The 17,323-nt window shown below is 34.0% G+C and overlaps 1 protein-coding gene across 1 annotated transcript in view; it reads left to right on the top strand.

Moving 5' to 3' along the window:
* Nucleotides 1-17,323, top strand: part of LOC125068285 (metabotropic glutamate receptor 2-like) — an 86,057-nt gene that overhangs the window by 45,000 nt on the left and 23,734 nt on the right. Inside the window, exon 8 of the mRNA XM_047677389.1 lies at nucleotides 15,409-15,515. Coding sequence (XP_047533345.1) covers nucleotides 15,409-15,515 — 107 coding nt within the window. The remainder of the gene's footprint in view (nucleotides 1-15,408; nucleotides 15,516-17,323) is intronic.

The raw sequence follows: 17,323 nt of genomic DNA on the forward strand, positions 1-17,323 counted from the left end.
TAATTCATTTAGGCTGTAAAATTATTCAACGTAACGAAACGTAGCAGTTTTTACTACAAAAAATGCTCCCCCAAAGCGCTCAAGTGCTGTAAAACGCTTAGAGGCGCAATTAGGGCTCACACATATTCACTGCGAGTAATTTTTTCCTTTGTAAAAAATTGAGCCTTTTCCAACTACAGAAAGATGGAAAACCTTGCGCACAATATATGAAGTAATTTTTTCCCTGAAAGCGAACAAAACTCTCATTAAAATACAATACGTCCAATGTACTCTTAAATGATCTTCTTTATAGTATTAGCGTTTGACAAATAAGCCCCCTAATGATTAGTGGTTTCCAGTGTCCATAGTGAAGTAAGCACTCGTAATTTTTTTAGCGATTCCTTACAAGGTTGGGAAAACTCACTCTTTAAGCTGGGACTTTCTTTTTCGGCCTGATCTAGGTGAGACTGGAACCCAGGACCTCATGATCTGCCTTAAAGGCAATAAATGCCAATATATGCCATTAGAATTTGCATGCGTTGAATGAAATTCCGCAACATATGTAACCACCAACCTTTTGATTTTTTTATCTATTATAGTTATATACTTAACTGTACCCGCGACTACGTGCTTATTTGAATTTAACAAAAAAGTTATTATTGTAGCCTGTAGGTCCAGCCGTTCCAGAGATTAGCCGCAATAAACAGACAGATCTACAAACAGACAGAAAAAATTGGAAAAAGATGTTATTTTGGAATATGTACCGTGAATACGAACATATGCATTTAGTAAAAAGCGGTTATTTTAATATTACAAACAGACACTCCAATTTTATTATATGTATATGTTACCGGAAATCTATGAAATCTAGGAATTGTATACAAATCCTAGAAAATTTATACAATTCTGAAGCTATTTAGGAAATGTATGAAGTATTGTTTCAAATCTATTTAATACATAAATGTCCTAGGAAATGTGTACAATTCCAATATCGTATTAGGAAATGATTAAAAATAATGCTTTCTGCAATAAAACACGTCGTATAATGAATATAATTATTTTTATTAAAGCACTCGTTGAGACAACAACGTTCAAGTAACAATCATATCGTAAAATATAGAAATCTTCATATTATCTTTCTAATTAAAGCTTCGATAATCAACAATCTAGTGACGTGATCTAAAATGTATTTATCATAAAATCGACTTATATTATTATTGTAAATTATTATAAAGTCAAACTTTCGTTTGGTAAGTAATCAGTCTGTTATTTAAGTAATTATAAATGTCACAATATTAAAGTAAGTTTTTAATTTATTTTTGCAGGGTAAGCTGGAATGGCACTTGGAAGTACACAATGATTTTTATTTATAGCATAGACATCTTGTAGTACAGTTTCTCTTGCAAAGGCACTTTTTAAATCCCTGGCCATTTCCAATAGATTGTAGGTTAGCAACTGTGTGTAGTACCATCTCCGTACTCGGTACATCTGCATCAAAAATAACTCTTGGATACACGTTAATCTGAGATCGAGAATATAATTGTTTTAAGATTCCATTCTTGGTAATAAAGTGATAAAGTTCGGTTTTAGCCAAAACTACACCTATAATATTTCGGGCATCACCACCTCCTCTGTAAACCTCTGGAACTGCTGCTTCGTACAGAAGTGCAATAGGTACAGGGGCAAACTTCTTTTCGCTCGATTTCAGAATATATATTTTTTTGAAAATAATTGACACATTTGACACAAAACTTTAGATCCAAATCCTTTATCGGGTGATTCTTCAGTAACAGCGCAAAGAGCGTGGATTGCAAATCCTCATTCTCAACATGTATGCCCTTGAGTTTCTTGTGAACAGACGCTGCATTGGAAGGTGCAAGCTTGAGGTTGACTTGCCTCCGCGTTCACCTTTGAGAGTTTACATGCAGTGACTTCGGGATCTTCTTCCTATTTGGTAAAGTCCTATATAATTTTCTCCAAATCTTCTTTAGTTTCAACATTTTGCGTGAAATCATTGGGTAACTGTAAACCAACTTTTACTTTTACACCCAAAAAGTGCCTCATAAGGAGATTGCTTAATACCAGCGTGAAAAGCTCTTTTTTTCATGAGTTGCACAAATCTCAAACTAGAGTTTAACTCTGACGAAATAATAGGCTTTACAACAATGCCTTTTTTGATGTTTTTTTTGCTTTTGTTGACATAATTCAAAGTTCAAGATAAGTTTCTATGTCCTTCCGTGTTATGTTTTTGTAGTGAGTCCATACTTGTTTCATCATAGGACCTCTTCCGCCGTGACCAATTCGAATACCTCGTGTAATACGTCAAATAACTTGCTATCACAAGCTTAGTAAATAATAGTGCTTGTATTTTCTTTAACAGGAAAAATAAGCTTACTTTTCCGATCAACGGTAAGCACATCTTAACGCCGCAATAACCAATAATCATGAGAAGTCTTTCTAGCTGTTGTTTTTGCAATGGAAACTTGTTCAATTAACTCTTTATAACGTTCGTCTTCAATATAAGCAGTGTTATTAGCGTTTGTTAACGTTCTTAATGACGATAAAATCGCTCTTTCATAAGCGCGATGCGTGATTCGGCAGCCATTTTAGACAATAGCGATGTGCGTACGCACTGACAGTTCGCGGTCTTCGTGTCAGTGTCGCGTTTCGCGGCACAAGCGAGATCGCCTGGTCAGACGAAACAATACCCTCCCCTCGCCCCGCTATCCCCGCGTACCCAATATATCTCAAATGTTTTACAATTCCGATTGCTATTTAAGAAATGTGTCTAATATAATTTATTGTACACATTTCCGTGAGATTTTAGGAATAACATACATTTTCTAGATTTCAAACATTTCCGGTAACATATAGATATAATTGAAAGGAAAAACATTAAGAAAATTAAATTTAAATAAACTGTCACTGAAACAAACAAAATAAGGAAATGTAGAAGTGAAGGCTTAAAAAGATTATGTAACGCGCGCGGTATAATGCATTATACATAGCGACGTCGTACTCAGCTTACGTCTTCACTCCCCCAGGGAGCCCCGAGCTCGGTATTCTTTTAAAAAATTACCAATAATAATCTAACACTATAAAATTTGTTAGATTTCGTGCGATTCGTTAGATATTTCCAATGCTTCCAAGCTGATGAATATGTAACATCAGAGTATAAAGGTACAGTAAGGTAGGTACAGCTGCAGGGTTTGGTGGGTACCAACAACTTATCACATAATACACTGCCAAACATCAATACTTAATATTTTTGTCTTTGGTTTTAATGGGTGCCGGCTTAAAGGGTAATTCCTAGGGTCTGTGACGAATTTGCGATGGTGATCGCTTAGGGTGGCCCATACGCCGCCTAATTTAAACACATTTATGTTCCATTAGACCTCGAAGAGTCTTGAAGTCAGGATGTTTCAACAAAGATGGAAAACTTAGTGAGTTCACTATATACTGTTAAAAGTACGCTTATGAATAGTAAAATTAATTATTTTAAACAGATTAGAACTGATACAAATATTACTTACACATATGCACATAAATAAAGAAAAACTTAAACACCAAGTTTTTGTTCCCATTTTCTCTTCTTAGGTAAGGTTCTTCTTCTTCTTTTATAACAAAATCTATATCGCCTGTTTATAAAATGTTATTTTCAATATTTTATAAATATTTTTCCGTAGCACTTATATTTTTGTAGCTATTTGCAATGACGTATTAATCTATCTATCTCAAAGATATCTTCGTTTAAAATATATATCAACAAGTAAGGTTAAAATTAAAGCATATGTATTATTTATCGGTTTAATTCATTTACGCGCATCGCCACACTCTCGTACACAATATTATTGTCACGAGCCCGCAATACTCCTCACTTTCATATTCGAAAATATTTGCTATTGCCACAGTTTAACTGGAATTTAAATGTTACGAGGGAAATATTGTTGAAAATATTTCATTCGCATTTGCGGAAAACTAAAAATCGTATAACGTTTTCAAATTGATTTTCCTAAACTTTATTGAAATGGATATTTTTCCAATATGTTTTTATATCCGGAAACAAATAAAAAAATATCGTTTAATCGATTTAAAGTGTCGACACGTGATAAGCTTTATAAAGTAACAATACATTTAATTTTGTGTTTTAAGTAAAAAAATATTACGCAGTTAAAGTAACGTTACGTTAGTTAGTTATTGACTCTTATATTATGATATATCAATATTTACTTAATACAGCAGTTTAAGTATAGTTTTTCTTTTGTTACTCGTGAGCCCAGAGGTTAAAGCACGTGAATCTTAACCGATGATTGCGGGTTCGAAATTGGGCAAGCACCGCTGTATTTTCATTTTTTTTTTTGATGGTAAAGATCGTTGGAAAGCCTGCTTGTGACGGATATAAATCTTCCACTTGTTTATCCAACAACCCTAATTGAAGCAGTGTTGTGTGAATTCCAAACCTCGTGCACAAAAAAGAAAGTATATAAGCTTACATACTGAAAAGAGTCCAAATAATTTAGCCCAAGTAAATACAACATCATCACACTCCTGCCCTTAAAATTTAAGAATGGTACATTATAAAAACCGTATTAGTGTGATTGAATGCCCCGTGCCATAAACCAAATTAATAACACAAACCACCATCATAAAACCATCCTCGGGTTTCCCCCAAGGGAAAGTGGCGAGGCAACGGGATCGCCATTGGCACGGCCCAACCAGCGGCTGAAAACATGGAACGCGCAATTAGTGCGCGCATTCCGTCTTCCTCCATGTCGGAATGTGACGATCTCCCCTCGAGTCCGCCACTGGAAGCTGGGCGTCAACGAAGCTGACGCCCTGCGGCGGATAAGATGAATGGCTTCGCCGCTGACCGCTGGTGTGAAACACCTGGGAGGCTCGAGTAGCGAGCCCTCCCACTCCCTCCTAGCCAACGAGGCCACTCACAGGTTCCGCTACCAGAGACGTACCAGAAACGGCCCCGCAGCATACCTCCTCGCCAGTCTCAGTCGTGGCCGATGAGCAAGCTCAAGCCGGCCCCGTTTCCCAGGGTACACCACGAGGAGGTGACTGACATGTACCCCGAGACCTATTTTCCTAGATCAACCATGTAATTGTTCATAAACATGTTTATAATTATGTTTAATTATATTATATTATAAATTATGATTCGTCCAAACTTTAATATAATGTGTTTATATATGCAGGCCGTCAACGGATATTGTCTAATACTAGTATAAACTAATAACAATAGGAAATAACTCAACATTCCCAAGGAATGAAATTACCAGTAGTTTGAATAAGCATAACTCGTATAAGTGGCTACTTCACGTCGGTTCCAATCTCACCCTTGTCGTATTTTATTAACGTTTCCCAAACAATGGGGAATTTACGAAATAATGTATTTCCTATAGTTACGAAATGTTCGGATGAATTCGTGAGATATTTTGATATGGATAGACATAAAGAGAAATGTTAATGTTACTGCATGTAAATGTCCCTCGGCTATACAAAAGCCTCTGTCCCTCTTAAAGTTTGGAGCATTTTTTATGTAAAATTGGTGAACCATCACCAAAATTTGGTGAGATCACTGTCTATAAACATTAGTACCAAACCTGGGATTCTACTAAATGTGGAAGATCGGACAACTCCTTCCACATTTTTTTTTTAAATATAGGTAGGCGGACGAGCCAAAGGGACACCCGATATTTACCATCAGATAGCCACAACTGACAGACAGATATTGACACTGTATTAAACTTTAACCACCTATTAGATGACCAATAATCCACCAAACTTAGGATTTAAGGTGTTAGGTCTCCTGTGACTGTAGTTACACTGCTTGACAGTAGATTAAATGATGGACGTTACTTACCATACGGATTGATATCCATACTTTTCCACCAGGCTGCTCAAGAGTGAAATGGCAGAAAATGAATACTCATGTCGCAGACAGAATACAGTTCTCATCACGATGTTTTCTTTAACCAATGAGTATGAAATGAATTATTAAATACTTACATTAAAATTCAGTGGTATTTGTCCCGGTTTAATACGCCTCACTAATTCACGTTTTTGAATATAATTTTGTGTTTTATTGTTAAATTAGTAAACCCTATGAACAAAGCTGAATAATTCATTCAATAACTATTGGTCCGACATCGGAGCCAACATTGGAAACGTCAATTCGTGACAGTTTGAGGGATTCATTACATTTCGCCGGATTAAAACTGATAAACAGCCAAAAGTCCAATTATTTAATTTATAGGGTATATATTTCACGTGATTGGATTGGAATTTTCCTTCCATTGCTAATTAGATCTCATTTATATGTTACTAGCAAAATGCAGCAGACGCTATCCTGCCTTTGTTGAAATACAAATTGTTATGGTAAACGTCTAAGCACAAATTGGATATTATAAAAACCGCCTCAAGCAAGTAAGCCTGGTGGTTCCTAGTCACCTCTGAGTATAGGAGTTATTGTCGACTAGCAGAACATAATATAGAACACAAGTATATATGTAAACAAAGTAGTCTATCTCTCTCTCCTGAATTGTTGTTTAACTTATTCGACACTACCGGAAAAAGTTCCAGTACTTCTGGCAAATTGCTAATTTTTCGACGGAAAAACTCAACATTTTTTTATTTTCCCGTCCTCGTCTTAAGCCAATGAAATCGAGGCATCGTTTACAATCTAGCTCTAAGACTTAGACAATATCGTATTCTTTTAGAAAATATTATATTGATTATCAATGCATAAATTAGGTACTAAAGATTTTTTTGGTAGATTTGACTACAGTTAGGAAAGTTTGGTAGTTTTGTTAGTTTATATAACGATATGGAGAATACATTTCGAATTATTACATTACTGCTGTACCAACAATAAGTTTTGAAGAGGACCAAAGTCTTCCATGCCGCCGAATATGATCCAAAACTCAAAGTTTTCAAAACGACTTCAATTTTTCAAGCGTCCTTCAAACAAAATAAAAATACCCAATTGAGTCTTAACTCGATACTTTTATAATTCCTTCACATCAAGTATAGAAGTATAAGGTATATTGAAATAAATACGACAGTCTAGATGGCACCAAACTTGGATCATAAGCTGTATCTAATTAACCGATAATTGCGGGTTCACACCTGAGACACAGCTAAGTTCGGTGACGAATGGAAACATCTTTATGTATATATGTAATAAGAAATTCAGTTACACGTGTATCTTTGGTAAGTAGCTCCCGCAATGGAGCAGCGTGACGGAGTAGAACTCTCTCAAAACAAGACTAACCCGTAGCTTAGCGGTGGATGGGATTTTACTTTACTTGACATGTATGTAAATTCGTAACAAAACTTTTAAATACGATGTGTTAGCTAGCTTTGAAACGAGAGGACGTTTAACAAACGCCCAGCGAACCTTTTACTGGCGAGAGCGAAAATAATATAAAATGGTATTAACCGTTCCGTATGTTATATAACGCCTACTACGAAAATATAAATGGACAAAACTACAAAAAAAATCTTCTTATATTACTAGAGGATATTTATATGTGGCGTAATAAAATACTTATGTTACGTAAAAAGTACTATGCTACCTTATTTTAGTATAGTATATTTCTGCCCGTGGTTCGTCCGTGCGTGGTAGATAGGTTAGGTTAGGTTACATTATATTTTGTAAGTTTTTTTGTGTTATTAATTTGTTTTAAATTGATTTACTTTGTAATGGGTTTTAGTTATTGCATTATAATAACAATGATTAGTCGCTTACTTCTAGCAAATTAAAAGCGTTCATATGTCATTCTCTAAATCGAGTCGATCTTTTTTTAGTATCTGTATTTATTTCGTTACTAGTTATTCTTATAATAAGTATCTAAAGTCAGTCAAAACTGGAATCAGGTAAAATTCGGAATGATAATTTGACCAAAAGGAACGCATTTTAAACTCAGCAATTAATCTATCTGCTTCATTATCGTTACATTATCTTCATAACGAAATGAACGAATGAATGAATGAATGAATAACAAATAAATTTACTATGAATTCCCTGCATATAATTTATGTTTAGCTATATATATATCACGCCTATCATAAAATATTACTACATATTATAGAATAATGCCGACCCCCACCCTTTCTATTCTGATTGCTTATCTGTACGCACAAACTCAAAGACTACCAAGCAGATTTTCAAACGGTTTTCACTAAAGGAACGAAGTGATTCATGAGGAAGGTTAATATATGTGAATTGGCTGAAATATGATAATGATTGTTAAAGATGTACATTCAGACCAACAAATGTATGTTTAAGACGGATACATTCAGACCAACCATAAGAGCTATATGTATTATTTATTCAGAACGTGCTATGCCGGATAAATAATCTTGGAAATTTAAAAAGCACCGAATACATCACGGCTCGAAAAGAGTTATGTGTGTGATTAAGTTAAGCTTCAAGTCAATTCCCAAGTGTTACCATTTCGTTTAGTCATGAAAGATAATGTAACCACATTAATATTTCAAAAACGGGCCTCCGCCTTTGAGGATTTAAATGACGACGCTTCTTCATTGTTCAGGGCTCGCTGGAAATGTTCCGGAATACCTTATTTATTTTGATATTCATTCCCTCGAAGCTTGTAATAAATTACATGCTTATTACTGTGGGGCTGAATGATCATTTTTTCAGAGTTTTTCTGGTATCGTTCGTTATTTATTTTAAACCAGAACACTCATGCCTACTTAACAATACAACAAAGATACTCTCGTTTCTTGTATTTACTTTTGGTTAATTTGATAAAAAAAAACAAATTACAAATTTCCTTTCCTTTTAGGAGAAGGTTTGGAGCTTATTCCAATCCGCTGCTCCAATGCGGGTTGATGGATACACACGTGGGGGAATTTCATTGAAATTATACTCATGCGGGTTTCCTCACGATTTTTCCTTCACCTCCAGAATTATAAGCAGAAATTAAGCACATGAAAATTCAGTGGTGCATGCCTGGGATTGATCCCGCAATCGAGAGATGGTATGAATCAGATGCAAGCGCTCTAACCACTGGGCTGACTAAGTCATATTTTACAGTGATTTTGTAAAGTGATAATTTGTTAAATATCAAAGAATACTATTGCAAAATTATATGAGAGCAAAAAATACAGACATGGTTATAAATATACATATATATGTGTTTAAAAAAATATTTGAAAACTTTGTCTTCACATTATTCGGCAAGCCTATTTCGTTGTCATAAACACCACCACGTTCTACATACGTTACCTCAATGCAAATAAAAGCAAGTACAAATGCTACTCCTGAGAATAAACTCCGATTTACCGTGAAAATAGCTCGGTATTCCGAGCTGAATGCATCGAGGTCACGCAAGAGACGCGCATTATACCCTGATTCACGAGGAGACGGCTGAAAAGAAACAAATTGAAAATGAACTAAACACTGAATGTTAAACCGTGGAAGGCTGCAAGGAAAAATCACTCTTAACATAAATTCACTGAGGCATAAAATTCCCCGGTAATAACGTTTTCTGAGATCGTGCACACCGATTGAAGTTACGTAGTAAGCGTTTCATAATTTAAAATTACAGTGATTCAACTGTAACAGAGAACCTCATCTCGAAGTAACGATAAGAATCTGTAACGTGCTTTCGTAAATACGTATCGCTGAGTTAAGAAAAACTCGTTAAATAATTATTAGAGTCTAAAATTATTGATAATGTAATTCTAATTAGGATGCTCGCAAAATTTATATCTATTTTGGATGGTTCTATGAGAAAAGTATGTAAAGTATTCTAATATAATAGCTTCAATACTATGGTTAACATCATATCAGCACTACAAATTAGTCTTGGTACAACACACAACTAATTTACTTACCAACTTCCGATTTGATTGTTTCCTTGTAATAAAATAGCTTTAAAATAAATCAGGTGCTCTAAGCAATTACGCGTCGTTATTATAAGGTTTGAGTCGATATTATAATTTGTTTACTAATTTACAAGATCAAAGAAATTTTGCCGATAATAATTTAAAATACATGCATCCTAACATTATGTTTTTAGTAGTACAGAGTGTGAGCTCCATAAAAAGCCGATTCCACAGACAGATTATCGACGATATTTGAGTATTATTTTGTTGGTTTACTTGTAACCATATGATTTGTTGAAGTACTAACGTGATTCTTTGTAAAATCCACTCAACCGAAAAAGTCATAGTGAACCCTCTCAAGTTACTATTGCATGATATCCGGGTAACCTTACTCAACACACCCTTTTAAAAGCACAATTGTGAATTCAAAGAATCCTGTCAATGTCCAAGTACGTATTCCTAAAAATAATATTTAAATGATACAAATATCATCAGTCAAAAGTGAAACCTAAATATTTAAACAAAATACTAAAAAAATCATGCTCTGGCCTCCTATAATTGAAGGTGCACAATTGTAAATCTAATATTGTTTAATCTTAAGAATATGTATCTTTTGTTGGATAATCATTAATTAAATAAATAAAATGACCATTTGATATTACACATATCGAGTAACTACTGAATTTCTTGGCGGTTCTTCTCGGTATATCTACATTCCGAATATTTTGATTTTGATTTGTCTCACACACATAAAGTCACAATATTTCATCGTCTTTAAATCATGTAGAACGGATTGTAAACAATTTAATATAATTACAACGATATTGATTAAGTAATTTTGAGAATATGAAATAAGGAAGCAATTAAATGCTATAAACTGTTCCAAAAATAAACCAAAAAATGTTCAATTTCACAGGGGTGTTGTAAATTACTTTTATCTTAAAAATGAAAGGTATTTAGTCAGAAGGTAACCCTTTTTCTACGTAATTCGACCTCTTCTTACTTTCTGAGATGAGAGATCCCTTAACCCATTTCAAGATTTAAAGTAACCTTTTTGTAGCAGTTTTTACCGAGCGAATACTTCTGTCTTACACGTTTTGGTGCTAAATGTTGATTAATGATCCCAATATTTTTTTTGTAAAATATTTAACGAGGGAATGCTGTTAGTATTATTATAATATTTATACCGGACTATGATTATTAAATTATTTTAGCCCTTTTGAATTTAGAATTATTTTCTTACGAAATAAAAAACAATCGAACCGGACCTTTTTTGTTCCTTATTTGAAAACCAGTAATAAAAATACAATCTTTACTAAAAATTAAGAAACATTTTATTTGTAGTGCCTTACTACTAAACCAGTATAAGTAAAACTTAAACCACAACATACAGTACGTTTTATTCTTCTATTAATCTGCGCTTTGCAGTCTCATCACACAATGAATCAGATTGCGCACACACTTGCGGTTTCATTCTTACTAGGTTTCAATATACGACCCATTACTAATTAATATTTAACACTTTTAAAATTAATAATATTAAACTACTTAACCTTATCCACGAGAACAACATACAATCGGATAATATAATGCAACTGTTCGGTTAAGTTAGTTATGCGATTTGTCAGTAGATGGCGTTAACCAAAAGAGTCTCAATTCTGAATCGCGCTGGCCAGAACCCAAGATAAAAACATAAAGTGTTTAAAAATTTTATGTTATTTTGTCTCTCAATACAGTTATCTATTTCAAGGATCGTTTTAATTTATCGTGTTAAGTAGTAAATTATATTTCAATTGTGTTAGTGAACAGCAACTAAACAAAAATTACAAAGCATACAACAATGTACCAAATCTATTCAAGTCCAGACTAAAATGCGATCAAATTTAATATATTCGAGCCTCAGAATTACAATCACTAAATTCACCGCAAGGCATTTAACATGACTACTTTGCCTGATGTGAAATTCACACGTTAATTACGGTCGAAACTATTTCGGGTAGAACAAACAGTTGTTCATGCCACTGTGTTATCACTGCGTGCGTGAAAGGGTGAGGATTTTGAAGGCTTAAACTAACACGTCTTTTGTCGTTAATGTTTTATAAGGAAAATTATTTTAAGTAGCACAGCGACCAATTCAACGAAACATTAAGTCTTTATCGTTTTAATTATTTTGTTACAGATTATAATAAAATTTATTTATTTATTGAAATAATCCAAATTCGTGTAAAGCGTATTCCAATCGAAGCAAGTGTAACCATAGATTTATGTATTGCCTGCATTTTACTATTAACTCAGCTATATTTGATTTTGATATTTATAGTCAAAATCAAAATATTATTTATTCAAATAGGCTCATAAAAGCCAAAAGTGCTTTCTCATCTCATTCGTCATGTTGCACTGTGAATTAAATGTAAAGCTAACACCGTGTTACAATACTCTTCCACTTAACTTCTAACATCCACTTTAATATTTCATCAAAAGTGGCAATTTTTTTTGTGATGGTAAGTGGTCACCACCGCCCATAGACAATGGCGTTGTAAGAAATATTAACCATTCCTTACATCACCAATGCGCCACCAACCTTGGGAACTAAGATGATACGTCCCTTGTGTCTGCAGCTACACTGGCTCACTCACCCTTCAAATCGGAACACTACAATACTGAGTACTGCTCTTTGGCGGTAGAATATCTGATGAGTGGTCTGATGGTGGTGGTGGAGTGATCCTACCCAGACGGGCTTGCACAAAGCCACAGTGACATTTTTTTTTTCAATTTTAACCACTCCTTACAACCAACCTTGGGTGCAAAGATGCTATGTTCTGTTATCTTCAAACCGCAACACAATAATGCTAAGTATTGCTGCTTGGCAGTAGAATGTATGACCTACTCAGATGAACTTGCACAAAGCTCTACTTCCATATATATATATATATTGATAGTTTGTTGTGATTGTAAGTTATATCCAGGATATGATACTAATCGAGAATCGATATCCTTCTTAAGCTCAGAGTCGTGTTTCTCACGCGACGTTAATCACGAACATTAAAGAGGTATTAAATTGACATGACGATTGTACAAGCGACCCGTCGCCGATAATCCATCGATGACAACGTCTTTGCGAACACAAATATAATAGGACACGCGATTAAAACATTAAACATGATGAAAATTATACCTATAATTGACATGCATTTCTATGTGAAATCTTTTAGGTGTATCCAGTTGATTTGTTATATTTGTAATTCGTCTATATTCTTTATTTTATATCTTTTATTAAAACTTTGAGCCTTGAAATAAAACTAGTTTTTTAACGGATTTAATCGCGTATATTAATTATTTTATTTTAACATCCCGACGTTTCGAGCACTTTGCAGTGTTCGTGGTCACGGGCAGACTGTCTGCCCGTATATAATATACGCGATTAAATCCGTTAAAAAACTAGTTTTATTTCAATGTGTAATAATCGCGAAAATCTAAGACAACGAAACTTTGAGCCTTTATTTATAGATAAACAATGTAAATACCGAGATAACCCAGCGGTAGAACGCGTGAATCTGTTTGTTGCGGGTTAAACAGCTACTGCTGTTGGAAGTGGACGTGTTGTGTATCCGTCAGTTCCCATTGGAGTAGATTGTTGGAAGTTCCAAAACTTTCACCTCAAAATATTGACGACTCCTTACCTAGCGGTGGGACATGTATAGGCTAACATTAAGACTAAAATTTTAAAACTAAAAACTGCCAACGGTTCGGAAAATAAAATAACCAGACTTGAGAAGTACCGGAAGAGGAAACTAAGTAGGTTATCGGTTAGCTTTCCTATATAAAGTTACTAAGTGTATAAACATCGTTCACACACAATTTTACACGTATTTTGAAGATTTAGCCAATATTTAGAACAGCAATATTCGCTAACAACAAAAACCAGCTCAAGATCTGCATAGACTATTTCATTTTTTTGCTCAATAGAAGGCTCAGAACATCTTGATATTCTATGAATTTTAAAATTATTGGAACGAAGTTCTTTTACGCAACTTATAGTATGAACTGGCAGGAGTTGTCACGTAAGGAAAATGCGTTAAAGCTTTATTACCCCCTTCAGACCACCTTTCTCTCACTCTCTTGTATAAAATTATTTAAACTTTTTTTTGTTATTGTTTTAATACACGGGATTTTAAATAAGAACTTTATCGTAGTAATTTTTTTTTCGTACGTTGTTAATTTATTTCCTTGTATCTGTTATTTTATATATAACAAAAGCAACCTTCTATCCACGTGTTCCAAGGCACTTCTCGTATTATTTTTTTTTATTTAATTAGTATAAATACTTATATGATGTCGTAAGTGGTAAAAAGATGTGAATCTTAACCGATGATTTCGAACTACACTACTGAATTTTCATCTTTATTCGTGCTAATGAACGTCGGCAACTACAAATATTACTCAGTAATATCGACATCCGGACACTTGCTCACCTCACTTTGTATACATTTTGTAACATCTGTGATTCGAACTTAATTTGATAAACTTAAATTGATTTTAAAATTTATGAAAAAAGGTCCTGTTATGCTATGTACAGAACGAGAAAGGCCGGAAGGGCCACTTGAAATTTTCCTCACGCCGTTGCCGCCGTCGAGGAATATTCATCAAAAGATAAATTTAGAATTTTTTCTATAGAATCTTTTAGACTGTAATCGATTTTACTGGTAATATTAGGATATTTCCAAATTCGCGCGTCGAATATTTAGTAATTTATTAAGCATTATTTTTAAAAGTGAAACACTAAATATATTATCGAAATATGCTGATCAAATGACCAAAGATTGAAGATATAAATAGTTATAATTGCGATCTATTCCTAAAGGGTATTGTGTGAGGTCTATACTAATTGACTAATTTGCCTTTTGAGACTTCGCAGCCAGACATCACGATTGATGACTCTCTCTTGGATACCGTGTACTTATTTTAATTACACAACTAACTCCCCGTGAATATCACACAGCTATTCGTAGACCTTCTCTCTATTCATGAAAACAATTAAATAAACATCAAAATTAAAATTATTATTTGAAAGCATAATAAAACAATGTATTAAGTCATTGTTTTTAATTCGCTCAAATTAACTGCCAGAAACTATTGCTTTATGTTATAAAGTAAAACAAGAATAGTAATGAATATTACCAACATTGACGATAATTTGGAAGCTTTACATCCGACACGTGTAGGTTTCCTCACGATGTTATTAACGTTGAGTACGAGATGCATTATAAACAAGATGAATTATAAACACTAATTAAGCACATGAAAATTCAGAGGTACTGAATGGCCTGGCCTGGGTTTTAACCTTTCGGTAAGGACTTGATCTAAACACTCCAGGTCGTATTATCGAAATCTCTTCTTATACCTAATTTTAGTGAACGAATTCCTGAAAGAATACTGCGATATTTCCGATCTACGAAAGTCCCTAAAATAATCGACAAAAATAAGACTACTTACTATTTACATTGTCAATACTAAAGTGTGTCTGCATACATACATAGAGTTTAATCGGTTTCTTATTTGTTGCAGGGATATGCATGTCGAAGTATGCGGTGGAAGGCATGGTCTCTGCGACGCCATGCGACCTGCAAGCGGCTCTGACCTCCTGCGGTATTTGAGAAAAGTAAATTTCACTGGTACGTCCTAATTATATATAGATCCTAGTGATAGAACAACATGTAGCCTAGTGATTAGAACATGGAAATCTTAACTGGTGTCTGCACGTTCAAATCCAAGAAAGTATGACAGAATTTTCATGTTTTTATTTAGGGTTTTTTTAATTCGACCCCTGCTCAGTTGTGACAGAAATCTTGAGGAAACCTGCTCATGTCTAATTTCACTGAAATCTGTCACATGTGTATCTCCCATTGGAGTATCGTGGTAGAATAAGTTCCAAAACATTAAGCTTAAAAGGGAGACGACTACTTAATCCAGCAGTGGAACATTTGCATTTGTTACCTTTGTTACCAAATCAAAATCAAAGTACATATTTACTTATGGACAATATTAAACAAGGTTTTCATTTCGATTACATCTCAAAAAGTAACAAAACAAAAACTATTATTATTATTGTCGACGACGTTTTAATGGTAAGAATGGTTAGAAATAATTTAAAATCGTTCGTCGGTCCATCTAATAATTCTGTAGATGCCGAGTTCTATCATTGGCTGGCCAGCCTTTAAAAATATATTGGATTGCTCTGCCAAGAATTCCTCAATACTAGCCCAGTGTTTGAAAGTTTACACTCCCGTGACTTTAAAGTTCTTCAATTCTGCATTCTTTGTTTGTAGCTATCCTTCGCTTGATTTTCTTGGTTTTTCCGACTCTTTTATAATCAAACTGCAATTTTCTATCAATATTAGTAAGAAGAGATTTTAAGTAGTCGATTTTTATAAAAGAAATTTTTATATACTAGTCGCCCGCCGATGAAAAAAAGAAATCTATTTATTTTATGGGTCAACCCTAATTCACCCAAGGATAAACACAACGAAAAAAAATTAAAATCAGTCCAGCCGTTTAAGAGGATTTCAGTGACAGACTCAAGTACAGAAGAATTTTTTATAAGGTTATCTTAACGCAGGGCTACGCACTAAACAAATATCTTCGGTCTTTATCCATGAGTGACTGATTATTTAGCGGTTTGTTGAATTCTGGTTTAAAGGATTAGCGAGATATAATTGGAAGCACAGGGGACGTACCGTCTTGGTTTATGTATTTAGCAATGCATTGACCGTGTAAGAAATAGCTATTGTGTATTGCCCATGTGCAAATATTTTGGTAAAATATATCGCATTAAAAATAAGTTTTTCTTACTTAATCTATTTAATTACAACACGCGTTAATTTCACTACTTCAGGTAGTTACGGGATGGTAACAACACTTGTTAACTTTTACAACCTATAAAATCAGTCCTACTCAGAAGCGGCTAGAGTTATAGGCAATGAAGTCAGGAGATTTATGGTCTTCCTTGATTGAGCTCATATAAAAATACTAGGTCATAAAATGACCACAAAGTTCTTCGTACTTATCAAATACCGTGCCTTAGTATTTACGTTAACACATTGCTCTGCATTCTTGGAGTAAGATACTCAATTCAAATTACTTTTTAATTTAAAACAAAAATAACAATCTTCAGACTTAAATTGTGATATTGTCTGGTAAAAATATGCAAGTCGATATAATTAAAAAATAAATTCAAATTAAATATAGATACACAAAGGCACGGAAAGATTTGGAAAAACATCCACAACCCGCAAACGTCAGTCTCGTGAACAAGACATTCGTACATAATGTCGAAATATCGAGCTCCACCAAATAAATAAAAAACATAGTAAATATCCCGTTTTAAATACTGTTAGTATTAAAAATAACCATGTTAATTTAAAAAAAAAATAATCTTGTAATGTTTAGGAAAGTTCCAAGAACGACATTTTAAGTCGGGACT

Source organism: Vanessa atalanta, chromosome 13 (assembly GCF_905147765.1).
Source record: "Vanessa atalanta chromosome 13, ilVanAtal1.2, whole genome shotgun sequence".
In the NCBI taxonomy this organism is placed as follows: Eukaryota; Metazoa; Arthropoda; class Insecta; order Lepidoptera; family Nymphalidae; genus Vanessa; species Vanessa atalanta.